The 26,321-nt window shown below is 36.6% G+C and overlaps 1 protein-coding gene and 1 long non-coding RNA gene across 2 annotated transcripts; one reads left to right on the forward strand and one right to left on the reverse strand.

Moving 5' to 3' along the window:
• Window positions 1–21,202: 21,202 nt before the first annotated feature.
• Window positions 21,203–24,128, forward strand: LOC131300777 (uncharacterized). Its single transcript, XM_058326763.1, has 4 exons — window positions 21,203–21,346; window positions 21,519–21,601; window positions 21,688–21,778; window positions 23,855–24,128. Exons 1-4 carry the CDS (start codon window positions 21,318–21,320, stop codon window positions 23,883–23,885), a joined length of 234 nt encoding a protein of 77 aa, XP_058182746.1. The 5' UTR covers window positions 21,203–21,317; the 3' UTR covers window positions 23,886–24,128.
• LOC131300787 (uncharacterized) lies at window positions 23,855–25,452 on the reverse strand. The gene is made up of 2 exons (XR_009191069.1): window positions 24,460–25,452; window positions 23,855–24,418 (listed from the first exon to the last, which is right to left on the reverse strand). It is a non-coding gene; the product is annotated as an uncharacterized LOC131300787 (long non-coding RNA).
• Between the last annotated feature and the right edge of the window lie 869 nt (window positions 25,453–26,321).

A 26,321-nucleotide genomic window follows, 5' to 3' on the forward strand; every position in this document is an offset into this window, starting at 1 on the left:
AATAGTGATTGGAGATAGAGGTAATAAATGAAGGGAGAAATGAAATTAATGATTGAAAATAGGAATAATGAATGCTTTTTGAGTTGGAATTTTTTCCCAAAACACCATCCAAACAAGACACAATATTGGGTCTCGAATGGGCATATGATTACCCTTAGACCGCTTGGTTCTCGGGCTAAGGTTTTGATGTCTTCATTCCTTATTTTCTATTAATCTTTGTAACAATTTCAGAGATTAATGAAATTTTTTTGCCTTTCAAAAAAAAAAAATTTCCTAACAAATCTCACCACTATAAATTCTAACAAATTGTCGTGTAATACTCCTTTGGAGCGTGAGGCCTAGGAATATATACTAACATCCTATCATCTGAATTTTTTTTTTGTGATTGGTGTAACCAGTTTGATTGGTGTAAGTTTGTGCTATGAGTAGCAAAACTCCTATATAAGTTACCTCTGTCAGACTCATAATAGAAATGAAAGTTCCATAGATTCATAAAAACAAGCCAAGAAAAATGATTATGTTTTATTCCTTTGCTTCAAAAGCTTAAGAGCTTAACAAATACTGCCTATGTCCCGATTTGTTTGTTTTTTTGTCACTATTTGGGATTCCCTACAAAATTATCTATATGTTTCAATTTATAATGATTTTTATATACGATATGGATCTTACTTGATAGATCTTAATTAGTTTTATAATATGATATTTTCAAAATTATACAAAAATATTATAGATCATGAGATGTAGACAATGTTTTGAAAGACACGTATGCCAAAATTAGACAAACAAATTGGGACGGAAGGAGTAAACACTCCTAAAAATTTGTATATGATATGTACTTTTGTATTTTGAGTCATGAAAATTCGTAAAACACTACAAAATTGCATGAATGAACACCAAAGCATTTATATATTAGTGTACCAAAAAACGCATTTACATAATAGATCACAGAAATTCATAAAGAAAATCAGAGAAATTTATAAATAATACTACAAAAATTAATAAATTTGAGCAATTCTTTTACCCAAATATTCATAAACAACACCATAAAAATTAAAAAATACCATCACGAAAATTCATAAAATAAACCACCACAAAAATCATATCTTGGGCCACAGAATTTGTAAAGGGTGTATAACGTACACCCACAAATGAAATGAGCCACAAAGATTCATAAAAATAGCCTTAAAGTTTGTGAAATGAGCCGCAAAAATTCATAAAAGAGATCGATGTACGTACTGAATACCTTTCCTTTTAACTTTTAGTTGGACGAATCAGATCTCCATGATTTTTTTGGTCTTACACTCAAGTGAATCTGATACATTCAATTTGAGCATCAACCATCATCGTGTATCATGTATTTTATCGTGCATTCTCTGAAAAATCAATTTTTAGAGAATATGTTCAATAATCAAAACTTCTGCTCACGGCCACTAATAAATTTTCTCTATCTTTTTATTTCCGTTCATTACTCAAAAAATCTCCCGTAAAATTCAAACCGAGCATGGTCAGAAGTCGATTCAGTACAGAGAGAAATATGATTCCGATTTTAACGAGATTTCTTTCACGCAATCAACGGTGTGACGGCTCTTACCAATTTGTCACTACTCCAAAAGGCTGCCACGTTGCATCCAATCATTTTTATGGGGTTCCCTTTCATCTTGTCCACATTATAAATGAGCCCCCCCCACCCTTCGTTCCATCAACTCAACCCCCAGATCCAGCTTTCCTTTTGGTTTCTTCTCCCCCTTTTGTTTTGTCTTTGTTTGTTCTTGTCATAGACAAAGGACCACACCAAAAAAAAAAAAAACCCCTCGAAATTTCCTCCATTTTTACCTTTTTTGGTGATGGTTTTTAAGCAGTTCTCAAGGGAATTACGTTATAGATACGAACCCGTATTTCGCCTCGTCAACCCGAATAAGGCACCTCCCTTTTCACTCCACAGATTTTAACTTACGGTGATAGTTGGTAGATGAATATTTCTTATTTTTTGAATCAAACCGTATATCGATATGTAGTTGACGTGGGATTGCATTCAGTATTGCAACAGTTTTGATTCGTTGGCCTCATCGGACGTGTCCCCAAAAATGGTTGTCTAGATGCTCATCTAGTCGACCAAACATTACAATTTTCCCAACTTGGATTGATAGTTTCTATTTTTCAAGGAAATTACTTTTAGATGCGAACCTGAACATCACCTCATCAACTCGAATAAGGAGCCTCCCCCATCCGGACAAACAATTTAAACTTGGGGCCGGGTGGCAAATGGTAGAATCATGGATGGATGTTTTTTTATAGATCAAACCGTACTTTGATAATGTAGTTGGCCCCATGACTTGTCCTCAGAAATGGTTGTCTAGATACTCATCTGGTCGACTAGTCCTTGTAATTTTTCCAGCTTGCATCGCTATGTCCTCGTTGTGCTTCATAGCCAAGTCACGTCTTCGGCTCGTAGTGCCAGAGCCCACTCAAGGGGATTGGGTTTTGCTCCGATGCCACTCATAATGACCGATACTTACCTACTGGCCTCACTCAAGGGGATTGGGTTTTGCTCTGATGCCACTTATAAAGACCGATACTTACCTACTAGCCTCGTGAACCCAAACGAGAATTCTCAAAAACTCGGTCCAAAGATTTAGTAAACACGAGTTGGCAGCTAGTAGATGAGCACGCCTTTATATTTGGGATTGCCTCCGGTTGACTGGTACTTACACCTGTTTGTTTATATGCTCAAGCGAGGGACTGATCCTTACACATTTGTTGTAGTACTCTAAAATTCATTAATTAGATGCTGTGTCAAGATGCGATGATGAATTTGATGGAGCAAGGGCGGTCGATTTGGTTGATGGCTTGGATAAAATCCAAGCAATAGATGATTCAGATCAATAGGAGCTCGAATTATCTGCTTTAACATTGTACTTTTGTCTCCTCCTCCTCAACCAATTTTGTTGGGGTTATCTTTTAGTTACTTAAATTTAGAAAAGTTGACATGATCTTGATTTTATAAGTCCGTCACACATCAATTTACCTTTTTTTGAATCTGACACATCAATTTACCTTCAACTCACCAAGTTACTATAAACTACTGTATTTTTAACTCAAGAAAATATCAATCGGAGCTTGTTTCTGAGTATAATAGCAGTGGGTGTGCTACTAACATTATTGTAGAGTCAAGAATGTACATATCATGATTAAGGTCACATTGACACATGCAAAAGTTGGTAAACAAATAAAAATACGAATTTAAAAATTAAAAAAAACAGGTACTCCCTCTGTCCCTTTTTAAATGTCCTACTTCGTAACTCCAACTTATTAAAAAAACATCATCATTATACCTTTCACATCAACTTTTTCCTCCACTTTCCTTACTTACCCATCATCATTACACTTTTTACTCCCTAACTTTTCAAAATGGAATCTACTTTTAGGGACAAAATAGACAATATACCAACTTTTACCCACTAACTTTACCAAATGGACACTTATTAAGGGACAACCCAAAATGGAATACTGGACTATAATAAATGGACGGAGGGAGTATATGTTTTTGTAGTAGTAACTTATTTGGAAGTACAACAAACATAACCACCATGCAAGAGCATACACGTAGCCACTCCGTACTCTAAACAAGCTAGGTAGAAGAAAATAAGAGATTATTCAGTGTTCTTAGAGCACTGCCAAATGATAACTCCTTAGCCAATTTGTGGAGCCCTAAAGCACAGTGTATGTGGCGGTGCTCTAGAGTGATTAATAATTAATTTTGCCTCGTGAATTGAGACTTGAGAGTTGAGAGGGTCAGTGCTCTCACTTTTTCCAGTTAAATCCACAGGATTTTTTAATTACATTTCAGTACCATCTATGATGACCACTTTACCTTTTTCCACCTTCCCAAGATTACTTACACATGAAAAATATTCCACAAATTATAAACTAATATTCCCCACCAGAACCAAAAAAAAACTAGTATTCCCCATTACAGATTTTATTTATTTAGTAATTTAAACGTTAGGTACTGCATTTTCATGCCCCTGTTTTGTCCCTTTAAAACCATCTTTGTCTATTAATGTCTCTTCCCAACGGTCATGTCTTCTTAAGGTTCTAATGAAAACAAAATTCTCAAATCTCTCTTTCACCTCTTGGTTTTGCTTAATTTATTGTTGACAAAAGTACCCTTCATTAGTTTTTCTTTTAAGGAAAATGTTTGAGATTGTTAGTAAGTTCTTAAAATTATGTTTTGTATTTATAAAAACGTGGATAAAATAGGTAAAAACGTGTATAAAAATGTGTTGTAAGGGCACAACTTATATCTTATTATCGATTAATCTTTCATTAGGGGCACTTTTTATCCATCTCTTAATCCTCGCTCTCGCAAATTTAACTTAGTAAATTAGAATATTTTCAAAAGAGATTTTTATGCTTGCGTGCTTCTTAGAGTATGCTCACACTGATGCTTGCGCATGATATGACTTAAGGTAGTTTAAAAGTGTTGTTGTTGCGTCAGGTCATACCTGGGTTAGGATGTAAGATATCAATTGCCTTGTGATTTTCTCGTATTGTATTTGTTAGATGATTAGTTTGGCTTTATCTAAGTTCTTTGTAATGATTTCCGTTTTGTAAGTGTTGATGACGTTTGTCAATACAATCTTTTCACTTTTGACAAAAAAGAAGAAGGTATGTATAGCCCCTCCATCCCATATTTTTTGGCTATTTTCAGCAGTAATGTCTTTAATCAGATCAATAAATGATACATTTTGTAAATTTTAATTAATTAGGAATTGATTTTTCACACTCCACTTTTTACCTTATACACTCAATTCCCTTATTCATGTGAATTTACATTTTTCCCCTTTCATAAGTTCACTTTTTCACACATTAAGGGGCAATAGAGTAAATTCACACTAAATAAAGACAAAAAAGGGAGTGTATATGGTAAAAAGGGGAGTGCTGAAATCAATTCCCTTTTAACTATGGAAAGATTTTCTACCAATCAAAATAACTGAAAGAGAATGGTCCAGCAAAAATTTCAAAAATCCACCAATATTATTTATTGATTTAACTTACACATTATTAGTTCAATTGGTGCTTAGCTATAATTAGTACTACATGAGCCCACGTGATCATGTGGTGCACATGTTGGTCACGCGAGATGCTAGCTATTGGCAAAGGCTAACGTACATGGTATCTTGACATCATGCCAATATACTTGAAACAGATGCATTGTGCTAACTCTTTCACCTAGTAAAATGTTGTACTTTCTCATACAATCTGCAACTGGTTCTCCAAGGACACACCATGAGGATACGGAGATGCTGCAAAACAATTCCTTGTAGAGCGCTGCAGGGCACATTTAGACTGTTCAAAAGTATTTTTAGTGGTTTAGATTAAAAACGAACTCTTCAGTATAAGAAAAAGTTAACTATTCCCTAACTCTTCTCTGTAGGGCGCTCTACAGGGAGCTGCTATGCAGCATCCTCGGGTCCCAACGATGATCAAGGCCGGCTTATAAGGTAAGTCACAGAAGCATGGGTTTTGGGCAAAAAAATAAAGGCTAAAAATGAGGGGCCCTAAAATTCTAGGACCCATATGTATATGTAGGCCCAATTGAAATTTAGGGACCACAAAATAGGCTCAATTAGATAGAAATGGTGGAATTAGAATTACATCCCATTATAGCATGTTGACAACAACGACTCGGGGAAAAGAAGCTTTTCAAAGTTAAAATTGATCAAAAACTATTTTCGGTCAACTATGTCTCAAGAAAAATTAGATGGATTGGATATATTGTCCATTGAGAAGGAATTGGTGAAGAAGATTGACTATGAAGACTTAATAGTACGTTTGCAGTAAAAAATGCGAGAAGTCTAATATTCAAATGATGGATTTTTAGATATTGTAATGGTTTCATTTTTTTGGGATAACTATATGTTTATATTTTGTAATGGTAAATCTTTTGTAATGATTTTTTTAATGAAACTCTTTGTGAACCAACTTTTGTATGAAAAATATAGAGTGGCCTCATTCAAATTGTTCGCTTCCGGCCTCAAAAACTTAGGAGCCGGCACTGACGATGATCCTCCTAAACTAACCCTATACCTAGAGTACTTGTGCTCTCTTTTATGGTTTTTGCTGCTTCTTTTTGGTGTTTTCTTTTTGTGTTTTGGTTTTCCAAGCCGCTGCTACTTACTGCAGGAAAACTGAATTCATAGCTTGGAAGAAAATTTCCTCATCTATATGTTGGAAATATTAGAGCAACGGTGATTGAAGTTGCGCATTCGGAGGGTCTCTACTGGAAATCAGAAGATCTCTCATGCACGCTCATCATATTCACAAGTTCGTCGTATTCACGTTCATCGCAGTCTCTGAAATCCTCTTTGTTGGTCCAAAAGCAACAAAGACAAATTTCGAGAATAAAAAAATAAAATAAAACAATAATCGCAGCAAATTGAGCAAGCCCTATTCAGATCACAGGTTGAGCAGGCTAAAACAGAACGGAGATTAAGAGCCACAATAAGGCATATACCCAACTTTTTCAATTGTAAGGCACAAAATTCAATGCAATGATTAGTCAATCAATTACTCTAATTAACTATATATAGATATAAAAATGATCTAACCAGATTAGTCATGCAATTTAAATATGCCAACATAAAATAAAGAGAGTAGGGAAGAGAGAAATCGAACGCAAAGATTTATAGTGGTTCGATCTGCAATTTCACGGCCGAATCCACTTCCCAATTGTCCAATTCAGGATTTGTTGCACTATCTCTAATAGTTATAATTCTTCTAGCTTCAACCTTTACAACGAGCAATCTATCCCCAATTGTTACGCCTAATTTTGACTCTGGTACTAGTCACACATAATCTAACTACTTTTGACTCCGATGCTAGTAACACCTAACCCTCAAGTGATTTTCTCTCTAAAATCACTCACAAAAAGATAAACTTTCCCGAGAATTTGAATAAGGGTGTACAATCCCTTTTACAATGAGATATCAAAATAAGCACTCTCACACAATTAGTGTAAATATATAATGAAGAATAGAGTATGGAGAGATTATGTATTATATTCCTAAGAGTATTTCCGTGAAGCTCACTTATGTATCTCTATTTTTGTTCTTCAATTCAATGGCCTTGTATATATTCTTCAATTAAATAATGTTGGACCACTTCATATTTGGAAATTAAGCCAATACAAGGGGGCCTTAATTGATTGAATAAATCCTTGATAGCAAAAATCCATTCCTACTTTTTTTTTTCACTAGCCATTTGAACCATTTTGGTAGCCATATAGCAGTCAATGATTCTTGAATTTGCCAAACTTTCCTTGTCCATTAATATACTCCAATATTTGTCTTCCTTGCATCCAATAAAAAAAAATGATGTTTACAGAAATTTTTTTTGGATGCGGCTATTTTTATTTTTTTTCCTGTTTACCACTTGAATTTGAAGGTTTTTTTTCCCTAATTTTTTTGTTGGTTAGGATATATCGGTCGTACTTTAGTTCCAGTACTCTTCTTCTATTTGTGGTTCGATTACGGCTATATATTTGAAAAAAATCCGATACTCGCACGAAGGCAGGTTTGGTGATTTGTCCAATATCCACCTTGGGAATTGGAGTGAGGATAGTAAATGATCTCTTCAATAGGGATTGATTGGGGAATAGGATCCTCGATCCATACTTTACCCGTTGCTATTTCTAATAGTGGCTACTTGTGTTGTAGTATTAATTTGCTACTGAGAAGTTGATTACATAAACGCAATAAAAACAAAAAACAAAAAACAAAAACGTAAAAGAAATAGCTGCAAATTGATGTGGCATTGAAAGATCTGGTTAATTGCATAATTTCAAACACTTTGACATATCAAATTACAGAAACACTACAGTCACCGACCGGGAGGGTCGGTCCCGGTCGGTGACCGGCCACCGATCCCATGTGGGGTCCACTCCGGGCCCCGCACGAATGATCCGAGCCGCTCAATAATTTTAAAAAAAAAAAAATTTGAGTGGGCCATGTCAGAAATAAGCTCAATCCGATGTGTGTATGTGCTCGATCCGAGCCGTTCAAAAATAAAAGATTGGAACGAGCACGTACACACATCGGATTGAGCTTATTTCTCACGTGGCCCACTCGGTTTTTTAAAAAAAAATTATTGAGCGGCTCGGATCATTCGTGCGGGGTCCGGAGTGGACCCCACACGGGGTCGGTGGCCGGTCACCGACCCTCCCGGTCGGTGACTGTAGCACTGCTGATCAAATTATTAGCATAATCAGAAAATTGTAAGCCAAATTAAAATTGTTTTCTAAAAGCCAAAGTTACAAAACCTTAGAGCATACTCTCAACCTCAATCACATAATCCTTGAGAATGCTCTCCGCATTTGTGCTCGATTCTCGATATAAAATCAAGCTTTCAGTCCTCGCTTTTGCAAGTTTTAGTTATTTGCTATATTTTTCAAAGACGCGGTCGTGCTCTCGCTCACTCACATTGTCACGCTATCGATTTTCAACATAAATATAAAATATTTTTATAAATAAAACCTTACAATAATCCCCACATATACCCCAAAAGAGTTCAATATTTCCACTTCCATAATTGCACTTTAACATCCAAGAGTTTTCAAAAGATTACATCGTTGACTTCAAGCCCAAAATAACATAAGTACAGAGTATTGAAAGGGTTAAGGATTACAATATTCCATAATCAAAGATTTATAATTAGAGTTACAAATACATCTTCCAAAAGAGATTTACAAAGATGACTAAGTAACTTCTCTATGTTAGCTTTCAAAATAATGTCCACATAGAAGCACTCCAAGCATGCTAGCTACTGCCCCGAGTTAGGACCTCAAAATGATATAAGGTTTAAGTTATACTAGCCCAGTAGAAAATTTTATACAAACTTTATATGCAAATGAAATGCTAAGATTATCTCAAGATAAGAACAAGAACAAGGGCCATAGGATAACCAACAATCTTGGCTCAACAATCTCGAAACAACAACCTAACAAACATTGTTTAACTCATGCTAGAACCAATTCCATCTTTCATGTGTCCAGTATCATCTCATCGTAAGTGTCATGTGCCAAAGATTTTGCCGAGCCAATTAAGGAATCCCGATACCCCCTGCCAAGCACCATACCCCTCGATAGGTCCTGAATGTAATCAATACGAGCTTTTGCACCTGGCGGGCCAATTAAGGGATTCCAATATCCTCTGCCAAGCACGCACCCGTCGATGGGTCTTGAGTGTTCTCGTTGTGTCAATAAGTGTTCAAGCGTCTCATACTCTCGTCATGTGTCATTCCAATTCAATCGTGGTTCATGCGATAATCAACGTCAAAATTTCTACCAAACAAGGGCAAGAGATGCAAAGATACTCCACGAACTCAACGAATACGATTAATCATGTTATGGGGTGATTTGAAGGTGTTTAGAATTAGTTAGAAGTGATCGGGGGCCAAAACAATTGAGTTGGGAACAAAATAACAAAAACTGTCCTTAAGCCAATCTATATCAATACTTGTCAAACTAGTATCGGTATAGCTGTGTCACACCCTCGATTTTTACCATAAATATAAAAGGATTTCCATAAATAAAACCTCACAATAATCCGTGCGATAACCAAAATAATGTAGCATTCCCCAAAATATTACATCTTTGGCTCCGAGGCCCAAATTAACACAACTACTAAATATTCAAGAGTTAAGGGTTACAATATTCCATAGTCAAAAGATTTACTATAAAGTTACAAATACATCTTCAAAAGAAATTTACAAAGATGCCTAAGTAACTCCTCAATCGATAGCTTTCAAAATAATGATCACATCCAAGCATTCCAAGCATGCATGCTATTGTCCTGTGTTAGTACCTGAAAATGATAATAGACTTGAGCTACACTAGCCCAGTAGGAAATTCTACGCTAACATTATATGCAAGAGAATGCGAGGATGATCACAAGGAAGAACGGGATACAGACCACACAATAGGTAAGTGTCATGAGCCGAAGCTCCTGCCGGGCTAATTATGGGACCCCGATATCCCCTGCCAAGCGCCCACTGAGAAGGTTGGGCCTTGAGTGTTCAATATGAGCATTAGCTCCTGCCGAGCTGATTATGGGACCCTGAAATCCCCTGCCAGGCACCCACCCGTCGATGGTTCCCAAATGTTCTCGTTGTGTCGATAAGTGTCCAAGAATCTCGTACTCACATAACATGTCATTTCAATTTCACCAATGTCCATATGGAAATCAACGTCCAATTATACCAAACAAGGGGCGAGGGTTGCAAGGATACACAACAAACACTACGAATATGATCAATAATGTTATGGAGTGATTTGGTGATGTTTGGAGCAAGTTAGAAGCGATCGGGGGTCAAGACAATGGAGTCGAAACAAGGAACAAAACTTAGCCTTTAAGGCATTGAAGTATAGATACTATGAATTTTAGTATCTATACAACAGGCCTTAAAAACGTTCCAGAGGCGATTGTATCGATACTGATTAATTCAGCATCGATACTTCAATAACTAAGGTCGTTCCAGAGATTCCTGTATCGATACTGAGAAGAGCAGTATCGATACAAATGGGTGTTCGAGCAGATTTTCTACAGATTTCAAGGAATCCAACCACAACAACAACAACAACAATAGACACGATTTCAAGCAAATAGAGCACTTCTATCACATATATTGAGAGGTAGAATCCCTACCTCGAGGCCGAAGAACGAAACCCACGAAACTATGAGCCCTAGTTTTCCGAAAACCTTGATTCGACCGAAATACTCCACACCGAGCTTTAATCGACGAAGAACAAGCCCAAAATCATGCGTAGAACGAGGAATGAAGGTTAGTTTGTAAACGTTTTGAGGAGTTTTGGTGAGTGAGCAAGAGAGAGGGAGAGAGACCGGAGAGAGAGAGAGAGAGAGCCGGTGAGGGAAAAAAGAGGGAAAATGATTCCATGCTCTCTCTCACCCTCCTATATATACTCACATATATGTAAACTACACATTGTACCCTTCTACAATCAATTCTTTCACTTTAGCCCCAAATCACATAAACACCACATTTCTCATTTTCCTCATTTATAAACATTAAAATTAATTAAATTAAATACGGGTCTCTACAAGCTGAGCTTCGAAACATTCCAGAGGAGCTGGTATTAATACTAAGCAGAGTAGTATGGATACAATGTCAGTTCGGCAGATTTTCTGCAGATTTTCAAGGATTCAACTACAACAACAACAATAGCAGCCATAGGCACGATTTTAAGGCTAAAAAACACTTCCTTCACATATATTGAGAGGTAGAATCCCTACCTTGATGTCGAAGAACGAGACCCACGAAAAATACGAGCCCTAGCTTTTCGAAAATCTTGATTTGACCGGAACACACCACACTGAGCTCCAACCAACAAAGAGCAAGCTCGAACCTTGAGTAGAAGGTGGAATGAAGGTTGATTGGTATGGGTTTTAAGTTGTTTGGGTGGGATTTTGGATGAGATTGAGAGTGAGAGAGACCGAGAGATAGAGAGAGAGAGAGAGAGAGAGAGAGAGAGAGAGGCGTGAGAGATGAGAGGAGAAAAATGATTCTCTACTCTCTCACCCTCCTATATATACTTACATATATGCCAACTACACCTGCATCCTTCCACAATCAATTCTATCACTTTAGCCCCAAATCACATAAACTCTATTATTCCACATTTCTTTCTCAATAATCATGTACTTATAAAACATTAGCATTGATAAAATAAATACGGGTCTCTACACACATGCACACGAATTATGTTACTAAGCTCTCTACCATAATTACTGATGAGGTACCGACTGACACACGGGTCCCACTCTGGGTCTTGCATAGATGATCTGAGCCATTCAAAATTAAAAAAGAATGAGTGGGCTAGTGAAAAATCAACTCCATCAGATATGTGTAGGTACTCAGTCTAATATTTCATTTTTTTCATTCAAATTTAAGGCTCCAAAAATCTGAGTGTGAATCTAGAAGATTGGATCGGGTATCTACACGTATCGGATTGAACTGATTTTACAAGCGCACTCATTTTTTAAAAAAAAATATGAACAATTCGAATCATTTGTGCAAAATCCGAAGTGAACTTCGCGTGCCCGTTGATAGCCATCGACATGCTATCGGTAGGCACCAATAGCAGGGTTTCAATTATGCCTGCCCCAAAAGTGTACTGTTGTGCACTAACAAAACAGTACTTTATCTAGAGCAACATTCTAACATGGATGTTTAAATAGAGAGAGAGAGAGAGAGAGAGAGAGAGAGAGAAGGGGAATGATCAATTCAGGTTTCGCTACTCTCCTACTGTGTACATATAATTGAATGAATTGCAAATCATAGGGGGGATAGACAAAGACAGGTGCTTGCTATCCTCCCCATTTATGCCTCTCCTCCTACACCGTTTTTTCATGAGAAAAAAATACGCATGATTCTACTATTCCAGAACATGTCCTGTTCCTGTTCCACACAATTCAACATTAAAACAAAAGGCCCTTAAACCTAATGCATCTCTCTCCATCCCCACCTTGCCCTACCATGAGGACCCTCTGATCTGATCCCTGCTCGGCTGCTCCCTTTCAATTTCCTCTAGTCACGTGATCGGCCATGTGTCATGAGAGCTCATAAATTTACAAGTTTGGGATTAAATTCTTTCACCTGGAAACCCACGATTTCCACCCATCTATTGTGGGCCCCATCGTGCATTCTCTATAGAGATCTGAACTGTTCATTTGGAAGGATCCACAGTGCAAAATATCCATGCTAAAAATCAGGTTGATTGAAAATCGATAGGTATATCAAAAATTAAATTTTTGTTTGTAAAATAGACGGCCATGGACAATTTAACTTTACAGAATCATACCGTCCATTTTACAAATCAAAATATAACTTTTGATATACCTATCGATATCCGATGAAGTTAATTTTGTGCATGGATATACTACTCTGCGAATCCTACAAGATAAATGGCTCAATTTAATGTAACAAATTCACGATGGGGCCCACAAATTGCGGTGGTGGAAACTTGGGGTTTTCCACATCTACAAGGATATTAATTAACCCTATACTTGTAAATTTTTCGTGATTTAGTAGGACAAGTTTTACAACGCATACACATAAAAACAGGGAATCTCATTTACAAAAGAAAGGGTGGAATAAGAGTTCCACTGCACCCTAGCCTTGGTGATACTCCAAGTAATCCTTAGAACAAGTTACTCCATATAGGTCTGTCAATGGATTGATTCAAGTACAATTTGATCCAAACTCCAAATCTCATTGGAATATTCGAATTCGTTTATACAAATAGCCAATCTGATAACCCAAAAATTTGAATCAATTCTACCGGACTCATAGGTCTGATCCGTATCTGAATTTAGGTGGGCCCTAAGTGGGCTTGCTCACACCGAATTCAAATAATAGGGTTGGATTCGAATTTTCCCATATCCAACCCGTTACCATATCGACCACCCAAATAGAAGATGATAGTGATTAGTGATAGAGGATGGTAGGGTCCTTTAAGAGAGAGAGAGAGAGAGAGAGAGAGGATAGTAGGGTCCTTTGAGAGAGAGAGAGAGAGAGAGAGAGAGAGAGAGAGAGTCCGCGCGTTGAAAGACAATAGTGATGGAAGATGACTTTTGGAAAGAAATGGCCAAAAGTCTTATTTGGATCAGATTGGGTTTCTAGCTCCGACCATCTGCAGACAGCCACCACCCAAATCCTGCATCTTTCAACTCCATCAAATGCTACCCTCCCCTAAAATGGGTCCTTGTTCCATTACACTTATATGAGAGCCCTTAAATTTTAGCAGTGTCATTGTGAGACACACTGGCAGCTGGCAAGGGGCTTGGACCAGCTTAATTTCTTGTACGTCCAACTCTTTTGCTATATAACGACAAACCTCTTCTAGGCCTTAGACGTAACGTTTCGTCACACATCGGAAGTTTGCAATCTCGAAAGTATAAGCAATTATGAGAACTATTACTAACGACAATTTGAGCTTGAGACGTGATTTCCGCACTCCACTTTTAGCAAGTGGCACTCCACTTTTAATTTTGTTTTCTCATATGATCAAAATACAAAGTGGAGTGGCAAAATCAATTTACTTTGAGCCTATGTATTTTAAGCCATGTTGTTAGGTAATTTTACTGGGTCGGTGGTCTACACATGGATGGCTACTGAGAGAAATTCGTGTTTTCTTTAAGAGCATCTTTAACCCATCTCTAAAACTCCAAAATGGAGAATGAATGTGATATTTAGAGGGCAGATTTTGTAATTATTTCCTATTTTCTTCTTCTTTTTGTACTTTATAGAAAAATCTTGAAGTGACTCATCATCTTTTTTAGATATTTGGTCTCCGATTTTTTTTAGGTCTTCAAAAATGAAAACTACACTTTCATTTTGGAGAACAAATCTCTAAAAAGGGTCCCTCATAGATTTGTGAATAAAGTACAAAAAAATTGAACAAAAGAGGAGATAAATTACAAAACCTCTCCTCAATATGTCACATCGATTCTCTATTTCGAAGTTTTAAAATGGATTGGAGATGCTCAATTGTGTGATTTGTGAATATCTTGCCATTTGGCTAGCTAAACTTGTTTGACTTTATTAGCCCACTATTAGTTGAAATGATATGAATACCTCAATGGTCCAGTTGGGTGTGGTTCGAACAGACATCGATAGGGACCACTCTAATGCCTCCCACCTTGGCTAAGTATAACTAGAATGGCCATGGAAGGCTACTACTGAGTTTTCCATGTGTAAGTCACGTGGTCCTTTTTTTTTTTGTTTGTGTGCGTACTATTTTTTCTCGAACACATTCACGCGGAATGCCCAACAATAGTGAATGGTTATGTACTCACCTTGTCTACTTTCTCTGACAAGATAAATAGATGGCTAGCCGGTGTTTGTGAGACGCACCATGTGGTCGTGTCTCTGAGAGACTGAACAATTTTTTTTTGTGTGGGTAATGAGAACTGTATTGAGCAATGGTAGTCACATGATCAAAGTGATAGAGGATTTTGTACTGAAAACATAGTACATTGGAATTAAATTTAGTGTTTGTGCCATTTGTGTATGGTGCTTTGGAAGTCACATGATCAAAGTGAGAGAATTTAGGTTTGAAAACATTAGAACCATTGGCATTCAATTTTGATAGTGTGTATGTGCCAGTTACATGTAGCAGGTTTTGACAGACAAACGATGTACAATTTGGACAGGGATTTGAAGTCATGACAACACAATTTCAATTCAAGGACTGGAATGGGACCATTTTTTGGGTTCTTGCTTTAATTTCCCATTAAGCAATAGGCTTTGTTTTTTTTAATTCTGGAAAGAAAAGAACACAAGCCATTACCTATTAGGAGGTTGGTGGGATTTGGAGAAGTCGAACTTCGGACTAAACTAAGCCATATGCGATCAGTGGTGTAGTTAGGATTTGGATTGGGAGGTGGCTCTGTTTGATGGTAGTTCACTTGTATTGTTATGTGTTGTTATTATAAGTAAGAATATGAAGAGAAATGTCAAGTTAAAGTTATATTTTGTCCTGGACATCGTTTGTAGGATCTGGATTTAACTTTTTGTGGTCCTTAAACGAAAGTTATTCATATATTAATACCGAAAACAAGAAGTACAATAAGAAACAACGCAATCAGTTGCCAAAAAAAGGTGTTCTTATTCTGAAATTTTGATGTAGGACAAAAATGGAGAGTTTTTGTATTTTATTTTTATTGTTCTAGAATAAGATTTTGATTATGAATATTTCCATTTAGGTTAGAATTATTAACTTTCCGTATTCGGTTTAATTTTGATTTTTACCTTTATTAGGATTCTTGGTCTACAAGAATTAGGATTTTATTTTAATTAATTAAGAAATATCTTTTATTTAATGCTGCTTGTTTTGGCATGATTTATTATTTCTTTTACAGTAGGATTTCTAGGGTTAGGGTCTTATAAAAAGGGTTGTAACCTAATCAATTAAAAAACTTTTAAGCTTTTTGATCAATAATATTCAGAGATTCTCTCTTTCTTTCTTGTGCGCAAGATTTGCTCGTTGCGACGAGTTGTTTATCTCGTTTGAACTAGTACGCTAATTAGTCTCTCGTGAATTCCGCTGCGTCAAATTTCCTTACTGCTTAGTAATTGAAACAAATTGGTACGATAAATGCTACGTGCAGAAACTTATGTTACAAATGCACGCATGTCCAAAATGGCTGATACATATCGGCTAGTTTGTAATGGTCAAATTTGTGTACATAAATCTTTGTTCTGTGTTCGCCCGTAAAACTAAGGTCGACATGGAAATATAATTCAGTGCTCTTGGGGCATCGCCACAACAGCACTAAATAATCTATGGTGACATGGCTGCTGGCTGGGTAAGTTGGGCCTGGACTGAACAAATAGTTTTATAGCCCGAGTCCTGATTAACAAAGGAGGGCCCAAAGGCAAATTTATGGCCCAGCCATAGTCCGAACACAAAACAAGGTCAATCACTCAATCCCTTGCAGTTGCGGAACACAATCTTTTGAGCCCAATTCGACGCCCCGAAATCTTCAGGAATGTCTACCAAAGCTTGGGATTCTTCAAGGCCGATTCTATGTGGGCGGACAATGCCTCAATAGATCTTGTTCACTAATTTCAAAAGCAGCTCATAGCTACCAACCTTCACCAACTCACTCATAAATGGGTGCACATTATCTCCATATGTGGTCCTTTTCCTCTCTCTCTCTCTCTCTCTTAAAAGTGGCTTCTCAAATCATCAAGACCTATGGACGACGATACACAACACACTAAGGGCGCATTCTTTTGGCCTTAACTTAAACTTAAACTTAAAATGAGAATTTTGTCCTTATTTGAATTTTTTCACATTTGTTAATTTTGCGCCAAGTTTCTGTGGGTTATTGATTCGTCTCGTCGAATGAGAAAAGTAAAAATTTCTCAAAATACTTGGATAAAAGTGAAATTTTTTTACTTTTCTCATTATCAGTAACCAACAAAAATTTGATGCAAAACTAACAAATGTGAAAAAAATTCAAATAAGGACAAAATTCTCATTTTAAGTTTAAGTTAAGGCCAAAAGAATGCACCCTAAATCAAACAGATGACACATAAATTTATTGGAGATTGTGCCCAAGGGTGCATTAAATATATTGGAGACCGTGCTTAGGAGTTTTCAAACCCAAAATGAACAAGGCCAAAATGGTTTTGAAACAAGTCCAATGTACCTCTGGGCTCTGCCAAAATTTAGTGCAGAAAGAAAAAAAAGATGACTCGCGCTTTGCAGGCAATGACTTGCATGCAGGGAGCGAGAGAGATGATCACGACCCTGAGCATTTAGGCTAGCTGCAGCATTGATTTATCACCTCAACACACAAAAGGCACGACCGTACGTAGTGCAGCCGAAGGAATTCTACAGGAATTACAATCACAGACCTATTCAATGGCCGGTCAAGAACATAACTGGTGATGTGGTTAATTCATGGACACAACAAAAACGGATGGAAAAAAGCCATGAGCCCCCCTCCATTGATATTGCTCCAAGCCATCTACTCGAATGCGCCATCATTGTCATCCGGAACAGACTGACTAGCTGCAGCAGCAAGCTCAGCTTCATGCCTTTTAAGTGGTATAAGAAACACCATACGTTGACTATTATTAGTAAGGGAAATTTTTAAAAATGGTCCCTCTAGTTTGCACGAGTTTTCATTTTCGTCCCTCTACTATTAATTGTATCATTTTTAACCCTATAGTTTTCATTCCATCTCAATTTCGTCCTTCTCCCTGACGCCGTCCATGAAACAAACGGAATTGAAGGGCAAAATTGTCATTTTCTCTCACAGAAGGACCAAATTGAAATTTTATGCAAACCAGAGGGATTATTTTTAAAATTTTACATTTTACTTTTGTTTTTTGCAAATAAAATAAAAAAGACCATAAGAAATGTATTTGACAACTGAATTATTTTTTATTGGGTAATCAAACTATATTGAAAAATTTATATTTCATTACACATTACAAAAATATTAGAAAATGCACAAATCAACCCCTTAGCTAATGTCTTTGTATCATGTTCTTATAATCTTCTTATTTTTTCACCCAATAAAAAAATGTTTAAAATCCGTGTTTATTTGTTATATGAGTGATCTTATGAGTAAGTCCAAAAATAAATACACTTATACCCATATTTTAATGTATTTGATCTCTTAATATTTAATAGTGTTTCATTGCTTAATTAAACACAATTACAAAATTTCTAAATACTACTGAACAACTTTTTCTTTTTAATCATATGACAAAAAAAATAACGATAGCGAAAATTCAATTGAAAAAAAAATACAAGACCATGACAATTAACATAAGGGTTGTTTTTTGAATTTTCTCATATTTTTTGTGATGTATATAATAAAAACTTTACAAAATTTCAACATATATTTTATTATTCACTATAAAATGAGATGAGAAATATATTATATATGATGTATTTTAAATTTATTTACAAAAACAAAAGTAAAAAACAAAATTATAGAAATAGTCCCTCTAGTTTGCATGAAATCTCAATTTAGTCCCTCTGTGAGGAGAAATGACAATTTTGTCCTCCAATTCCGTTTGTTTCATTAACGCCGTAAGTGAGAGGGACGAAATTGAGACAGAATGCAAATTATAGGACTAAAAGTAACACAATTGATACTAGAGGGACGAAAATGAAAATTCATGAAAACTAGAGGGACCATTTATAAAAATTTCCCTATTAGTAATGTTAGTGGTTAATTAAGGGCGGCAAAAAGATTAAAAATCTGATCATCAAGCACTCTCTGGTTGTTTCTAGATTTTTTTTGTAGGAAATTGAAACCCAACACAAAATAATGGTTCCGATATGATCTTCCTTTCCTGCGCTATCACTGTCAACTCAATCGGGGGTGGAGCCAGAATTTGGCTAGCTTTAGTGGGTGCCCAAGTTTCAAAAACACCAGATTTGAACAGGTTTCCTGCATTATGCTCGTTGTGTTAGAAAAATTTTAGGGGCTATTATTTAAGGGGTCAATCTCACTTCTTGGATTGGGCTAAACTAAAATCCCATGTTAAATAAATTTTCTTCTACTAATGATCAAGACTCAAGGACTGAATGACTGACCCAAGACCTAAGTGAAAAGTTGTGAACTCCTTATTGGATTTGATTCCTAAGAGGATGACATACTCGATGAGCTCCACAAAATGAATGATTTTGATCATTATTGTGGGTTTAGGAGGAGCCTAAAACAAGACGGGACTGGACCATAAAAAAACTGGACTAGACCTGTGTAGCAAAGTTTGGGATGGCCGTGATACCCGTACCCTTCATTTCGCCACGCTGCCGGACTGAAGTCCAATAATCGAGAATGGATGACAGTATGACACATTATTTTGTGAATATATACAGACTGTAGCAACCTGAACAGAAACTCAGTATTAGTAGGTTTTTCCGTCTAAAGTTACCTAGAAAACAGGTTTGGTAATAAGAAGACATGTTGTGCATCCAAGTCAATCTGGACCCTTAGATAGGAGTACTACTAAACGAACTATAACTAAGCTACTCAAGTCTGAGCTTTGTATTTGTTCGTTAAAAACTTGTTTAAAATTGATTTGTTACATTACATAATCCAACCAAACTTGAACAATTTTGAAGCTCATTAAGATTTCAAGCCAAGCTTAAACAAATTATTATTCGGCTCGTTTAGCTTATTATTATATATAAAAAAATCAAGTTACTTGAGATCAGCTTGGGCTAAGCTTGATTAAAGCTTGATTGAGATCAGCTCATTTCATAAACAAGCTAAATTTGAACATATTTTTAAAACTCGTTAAATTATCAAACTAAACTTGATCAATTACGTGCTTGACTCGTTTAAAGGAGCAAGTGCATGACACAAGTATAGTACGTATCTCTCCGCTACTAAATTCCGCCAAACTGGCCCAACAAGTAAATTTGAGAGAGAGAGAGAGAGACTGAGAGAGAGAGAGGTGCGTGTGTCTGCGACGGAGCTGTGTAACCGTGTTAGGATTGGATGGGACCAAGGCGAGTACTGCTATGCATACATATGTCATGTACATATAGGTTTTGTGAGACCCATCTTGGGTTCAACAATAATGATTTGAACCGCACCATTATTTTTAAAATATTCTTTTATGGAGGCCTATAAAAAATCAGCTCAATCCGATAGTGGTATGGATTTTTTCTGAATTTGTAGAGGAAAAACTGAGCAGTTATATAGTTTCGCTCCCACAAATTCAAAAAAAATCCTTACTAATATCGAGTTGAGCTGATTTTTTTACAAGACTTCATAAAAATTATTTTAAAAATAATGAGCAGTTCAAATCATTTTTGTGAGACCCGAGGTGGGGCCCCACAAAATCCATATATGTACATGGTATATACAATCTCATATATATCATTTTTGTGAAACCCGAGGTGAAACCCCACAAAACCCATATATGTACATGGTATATACAATCTCATATATATCTATAGCTTTATTGGGACCAAGGCCCTCCACCCCACTCCGGATTTTTTTTTTTTAATTTGGCATTTAAAGTTCTTTTTTAACTGTTAGACAAATTTTATTCTACAACTGATCTAGAGAAAAGAGGATGGGTCGTCTGGTGGTTTGATGAAAAAGTGTAGAGCGCCCATCACTTGGTTGTCATTCTATTTGTTGCATGTGTAGTGAAATAACACTCTCACAGTCACTCACAAAAAACATGTTTTGTGAATTTAATAGTGAGAACTTTTTTTGGCATACAATTAGTTAAATTTCGAACTCTATTTTTAATATACTTAATCGGTTTTCAGAAGTTCATTTTTGTCTATTCTTTTCCGTCTCTTAATTTGGCCCCTCACGAGTAGAGATCATGGCTTTGCCGCTAGTGTGTGGTGTTAGCTTTATGTTGGACGCAATGCTTGAGACCTGGGAATATTGTAGCGCAAATCCTGTAGTTCGACATCCGATCGTTCATTTCCGAAATCGATGGTTTAGATTCTCTGAAGCAAAATTGCTGGTCAAAAAGTTAACAAACATAATTGAATCACTGATACCGAGATGAATAGCTCGAATGCTGCTCTACACGATATGCACTACATGACTATAGGACACCCGTTTCCCGACGCTTGTTTCGGAGAGGAGTCTTTGAAATTATCATGAACTTCAAGGAGGTCGGTGTAATAGATAAATAAATTTCCTCAGCCATCACAATTGACGACCCATCAAACTCACACAAATTCTCTCTCTTTCCTCCCCCCTCCCACCGCTCTCTCTCTCTCTCAAGGGTTCCCAATGGCCTCGCCTTCCGATTCCTCCAACCAGTAAGTACCCAACAAATCACGCATACAGACATGCACAACCATATATCTCTACATCCATTTATACATATAGGCTTTGTTCAGATCCCTTCGCCCTTTCTCTCTGTTGTTACTTATAGGGAAAGGTTTTTTTTATTTGTTTTTTTTATTGGTTCTTATCATTTGTTTTCCACAGGCAAGCTGCAATGAGAAGACAGAACAGAGGAATCCAGTTCAAATTTCTCGTTCCCCTAATTTACGCTCCTGTCCTTCCTCTCAGTAAGCAGTCTTTTTCATACCTTTTTCCTAATTTCATTACGCGGGTTTCTTGTAATTTTAGCTAATCGTAAGTTTTCAATTTTCAGTTCGAATTCAATTGCGACGTAACCCGGTTCTGAGGGACCGTTTGTTCACTGCTGTGTTGGCTGGGGCATTGGCTCATGGGATTTACTTGGTGTATCCTTTTCTTCATTTTTCATACTAATTCTTTAAATTCGAAATTTTTTGTTTTTGAGTTACATGGGCAGAGCCAGAAATTTTGGTCAGTGGGGTCAAAAATTAGAGTCACGTGCTATGTCCAAAAAGTAATTAAATTAAGATAATAATTATAAGCAGATGCACGGTGATAATCTAATTTTGCGTTATAATTTGTCCGAACGATTTATTTGGTGTGTAAAACGATGCATGATAGCTTTATATGTAACACTATCTATTCTAAAAAGGAAGACAATGCTTCAGAATTCTTTGCATTTGAAGCAAGTTGGGTCAATTTAGAGATTTTTTGTGGGGTCTAAATAACAAAATTTGGTTGCAAACTATCAGATCTTCTTATGAGAAATCAAAATGAGTGGGGTCAAGTGATCCCATGTGTAGCTTAGTGCCTCCGCCCATGCAGGCAAGGAACCTACACTAGCCTAATCTAAGGGGGCGGGGAATGGGATCCTACGATGAGAATCGAACCGAGTACCTCATGCTGGTAAAGAGAGCACCTTACCACTTGGGCTATCCTTTGTTCTCCGCTAGTACTTGATTGGTTTGCTACTTCTTATTGATTTATGATTATGATAGGGATCACCAGATACATATATTGCCGAGTAGTTCAAGGTTTTAATGTTTCCAAAGGACAAGGGCAGTAAGCCATTTTAAATTAGAGTGAACGATGATGTACAAAGAAAGTATTGTTCTCGAACAAAAGCATTACTTGAAGGGTTCAGATGTATAGTGGTAGGAGTTTTAACAATATTTTGGATTGTTTGGAGTCATTCCATAGCGTAGATCCGGTAAACTAGCAGTATTTGTTAGCGTAATTTGAGGAATTGTTGGGAGAAAAACTATTCTTCCCTGTTAAAAAATAGTGATTTGGAGCTCAAATGTAGAATAGTCCTGCTGCTCTTGAAAACATAAGCATGGTTATGTAACTCTTGTGCAGATAAAGAAGTTCACATGAGCGTTAAGAAGAATTTCAACAAGTATGTTCGGTTTGTTGACTACTTAAAATCTCATGGTCAATTTTGAATCAACGCCAAAGGGTTTGATGTAGGCTAAGTAGTGAAGTGAACATTAAATTAGTGAAGAAATACTTTAATCAACTAAAAAGAAAGAGGACAAGGAGGAAAGAGAAGGAATTGAATGGTTTGAAATGTTGGCCACCTCTCAAGCTATAGGTATTGGAATGCCATGAAGCAACTTTTATGGTGGTATCATAAAGAATTTGGCCAGAGAACATTTTTTCACCTAGCAGGAAGGATCATTTTGTAGTGAATAAAACTAGAACATTTTTGTGAATTTAGGTTTAATGTTCGAGATGTGAATTTAATGGGAGAGGGAAAATGTTCTGCAGAGGTTTGTTTGGTGTACTGATGGACGGAACTCTGTAGTTATTAAAGGAGTTTTAAGTTTGCATAAGTGTCTTGTGGTAAAGAATGTGAAGTAGAATAGTCTCTTCTATTTGATATTTCCTGTGGAGGTATATGATGCACATTGCACAGCTTAATGCTAGTGAGTGTCAATTAGTAACTTGTGCCGACTGGCTGGGTTCCAGCTTAGCATACGTGTTCATTTTGATCCTTGTTCTCATAGTTTGAAAAAAAAAAAAAAAAACCGAAAAATATTGCTGGCCATGTTATATATAGACCTTGAAAAGACTCTTCTGTCTTTCTTAGACTTTCTCCTTGAAAGTGTTTATCTCAGGCTTTTTTTGAGCTCCAACTAAGAGTTCTTTGGAGTTTATCTCAGCTTATGGCTAGTGAGTGTCATTTCTTCATTTTGTTTTCTCAAGTTTATATACGATCTTACGGTGTCGTGGGAAATCATGCCTGAGATTTTATTGCAAATTCCATGGCAGACTAAGATTCATTACATAAGAGATATACCAATTTTATAAGTACTCCAATTCTTTAAATGACAGTATTGTGTATATGTGAAATTGAAGATACTCTCTTTTTGGCGTCTAAGCCTTTATAAATTGTTCACAAGCACCTGCATTAAATGGTTCTCACAATATTCAGTAGTTTCCTTGATGTAAATGTTCAGAACAGATCTATATGACATCGAGAGCAAATGATCTTGGTGGGGTTGAGATATCCATACAGCTACACTGAAACAGTTTAGAGATGATATGCAGATTGATACTCCGGTGACAACTTGAAAATTTACAGACATATTGGGATTTACAGATTTCTCATTCGCTTTCCATTTAGTGCACCGGTAACTGTGACTTGTTTAATTACATGCATAGGAAATAATTATCAAATGATTCCGAAGCTTTTGGTAGGTCGTCAATCTTTATTCAGGAAAGCTTCTATTTTGTTTGCGCTTCTGGCTGAAGTAGCCACATATTTAAATATGCTTAATTTTGTTTTTGATAAGTGGCTGGATGGTGTTTCTGAGGTTGGGAGGTCTGACAGAAATTGTTGCTGCGTCGTTAGACATGGGTTCCAGACCATTATAGGTTATTCATACTTGGTAAACTACTAGTCTGATGTCAAATTGATTAGAAGAATCTGTCTGCCACTTGACACTTCCCGTGTTTCCACCTCTATGATTAATTGAAAGCTCCTTAGAGTTAATGGTGTTAGCAGTGTCTTATTGGTGAAACTTTTCAAAAAAGAAAAAAAGAAACAGTCTTGTTGGTGAACCTATGGATTTTTGTTGATGAACCAAGGCAAACTTTTGTTGCACCCACATTCACTGGTTCAGTGGGTTTTGAGTGTGAATCCAGTTATAGTAACAGAGATGGCGGGTGCCCTGTTTCGATAGAAATCTTCTGCAACTTCTACAACTGGTAGTCATCTATAACATGACAAGTAGAACACAGGAACCAGGGCACTTCTTATTTGGTGAAGGCCGGTAGTGTTTTTGGTAGTGTACCTAGTTGTATGAGACTAATCAAACCATTAGCATGCATGACAAGAATCGTTGTCAATTCCTGATGGAGCACTAGTACTTGACATGCTATTTATATTTGGTATGTTGGGCTGAAATTTCCAGACATTCTTTGGCGAATGCTTCTTATTATAGTTGTTTGTGTGCAAATGCCACTTTGAAAAAGAGTTAGCGTTACGGTTTCTGAGGCCTTTGTTATGGCAGCCCGTTCCATGATCATGCTCTCCTTCCGTAATTTCTCTTGAGAATGACATTTTTATGGTTATTTGGATGTGGCTGTATTTGTCCTTTGTGGGTTTTCTCCTTCATGTCTTCTTGTGAATGGTTTACACCATGGTAATACTTGTATTAAGATATATGCTTTAATACTTTACAGAATGAGAGACAACTATAATTTACATTCTCTCTTGGTACAAATGGAAGCCTACGCGATGGTGATGTAAATGTTAGCAAACTTTCCAAGTCGCTGAAACTTCAGTCCAATTGCTACCTTCCGATACCTGGATTTTGCACCTGATCTCAAATTGATATGCATATGTGTGTTTTGGAACGTGCAGAGCTTAAGTGCTCCTTTGCCTGCAAAAGGAATGACCAAAGATAAATTACTTTGACTCGATCCTAGCAGAAAAATGAAAGGATGCAGGTGCAAACCCATTTGGGACATTCGAATATTCCATGGAAATTAGATCACACGCATGTAACTGAAACTGTAGAATGATTAGTCCTCGTGATCGTTTTCACCTTCGGAATCTACATAACGTGACAAATGCTGAATAAAATAACAAAAAAAGATAGATGGCTTGATTTGAGCAGTTAAGTTAAGTGCGGACCTTAAATAAGCTCCTTAAGTGCAAACATTCCTATTTCTCTCATTTCTTGATTGAATTTCGATGATCTGAGCCGCTCAATATGATCACATAATTTTAAGGGTATCCGCGAGAAATGGACAAAAAAAAGATCGGGAATGATTTGATTTGAGTAGGTTTTTTTTTAACCGGTCAATAAAACACTGTTCGGATGAAGATGAAGCATTTCCTGGCCATTTTTTTTGATGATTTCTCGCGGGAAATTTTAAAATCACGTTCTGATTACATTGAGCGACGCGAATCATCAAAATTCGATCAGGATCTATGAGGTCCGCACTTAAGCTAAGTAGGGGATCCCTCATAAGAAGGGGACTCTATATATATACGGAGCGGTTACAGGAACATCTAAAAAAATATCCCAAATTTCAATCTCAAAGTTTTTGATCAAATTTTAATGATTCGAGCGTTTAATGTGTGCAGAACATGATTTGAAGGATACTTGCATGAAATCGGCAAAAAAAAATATCGGGAAGTGCTTATTTTGAGCAGTTTTTAATTGAACCGTTCAATAAAATAATGTTTGGAACTGTTCGAATCAAGCCTTTTCCAATCATTTTTTTTTGCTGATTTCTCAAGTGGACCGCACAATGATAAAGACAAGGGAAATTTTTATAAATGGTCCCTCTAGTTTGCATGAATTTTCATTTTCGTCCCTCTAGTATCAATTGTGTTACTTTTAGTCCTCTAATTTGCATTCTGTCTCAATTTCGTCCCTCTCGCTTACGGCGTTAATGAAACAAACGAAATTG

The sequence above is a fragment of the Rhododendron vialii genome, chromosome 1a (genome assembly GCF_030253575.1).
Source record: "Rhododendron vialii isolate Sample 1 chromosome 1a, ASM3025357v1".
Taxonomy (NCBI): domain Eukaryota; kingdom Viridiplantae; phylum Streptophyta; class Magnoliopsida; order Ericales; family Ericaceae; genus Rhododendron; species Rhododendron vialii.

Bases quoted from the DNA above. Each gene is read 5' to 3' on its own strand.
- LOC131300777 (XM_058326763.1), top strand. From the start codon at position 21,318: ATGGCCTCGCCTTCCGATTCCTCCAACCA. The intron at 21,602-21,687 runs GTAAGCAGTCTT...TTCAATTTTCAG, and splicing joins CGCTCCTGTCCTTCCTCTCA to TTCGAATTCAATTGCGACGT. The intron at 21,779-23,854 runs GTATCCTTTTCT...GTAAATGTTCAG, and splicing joins GCTCATGGGATTTACTTGGT to AACAGATCTATATGACATCG.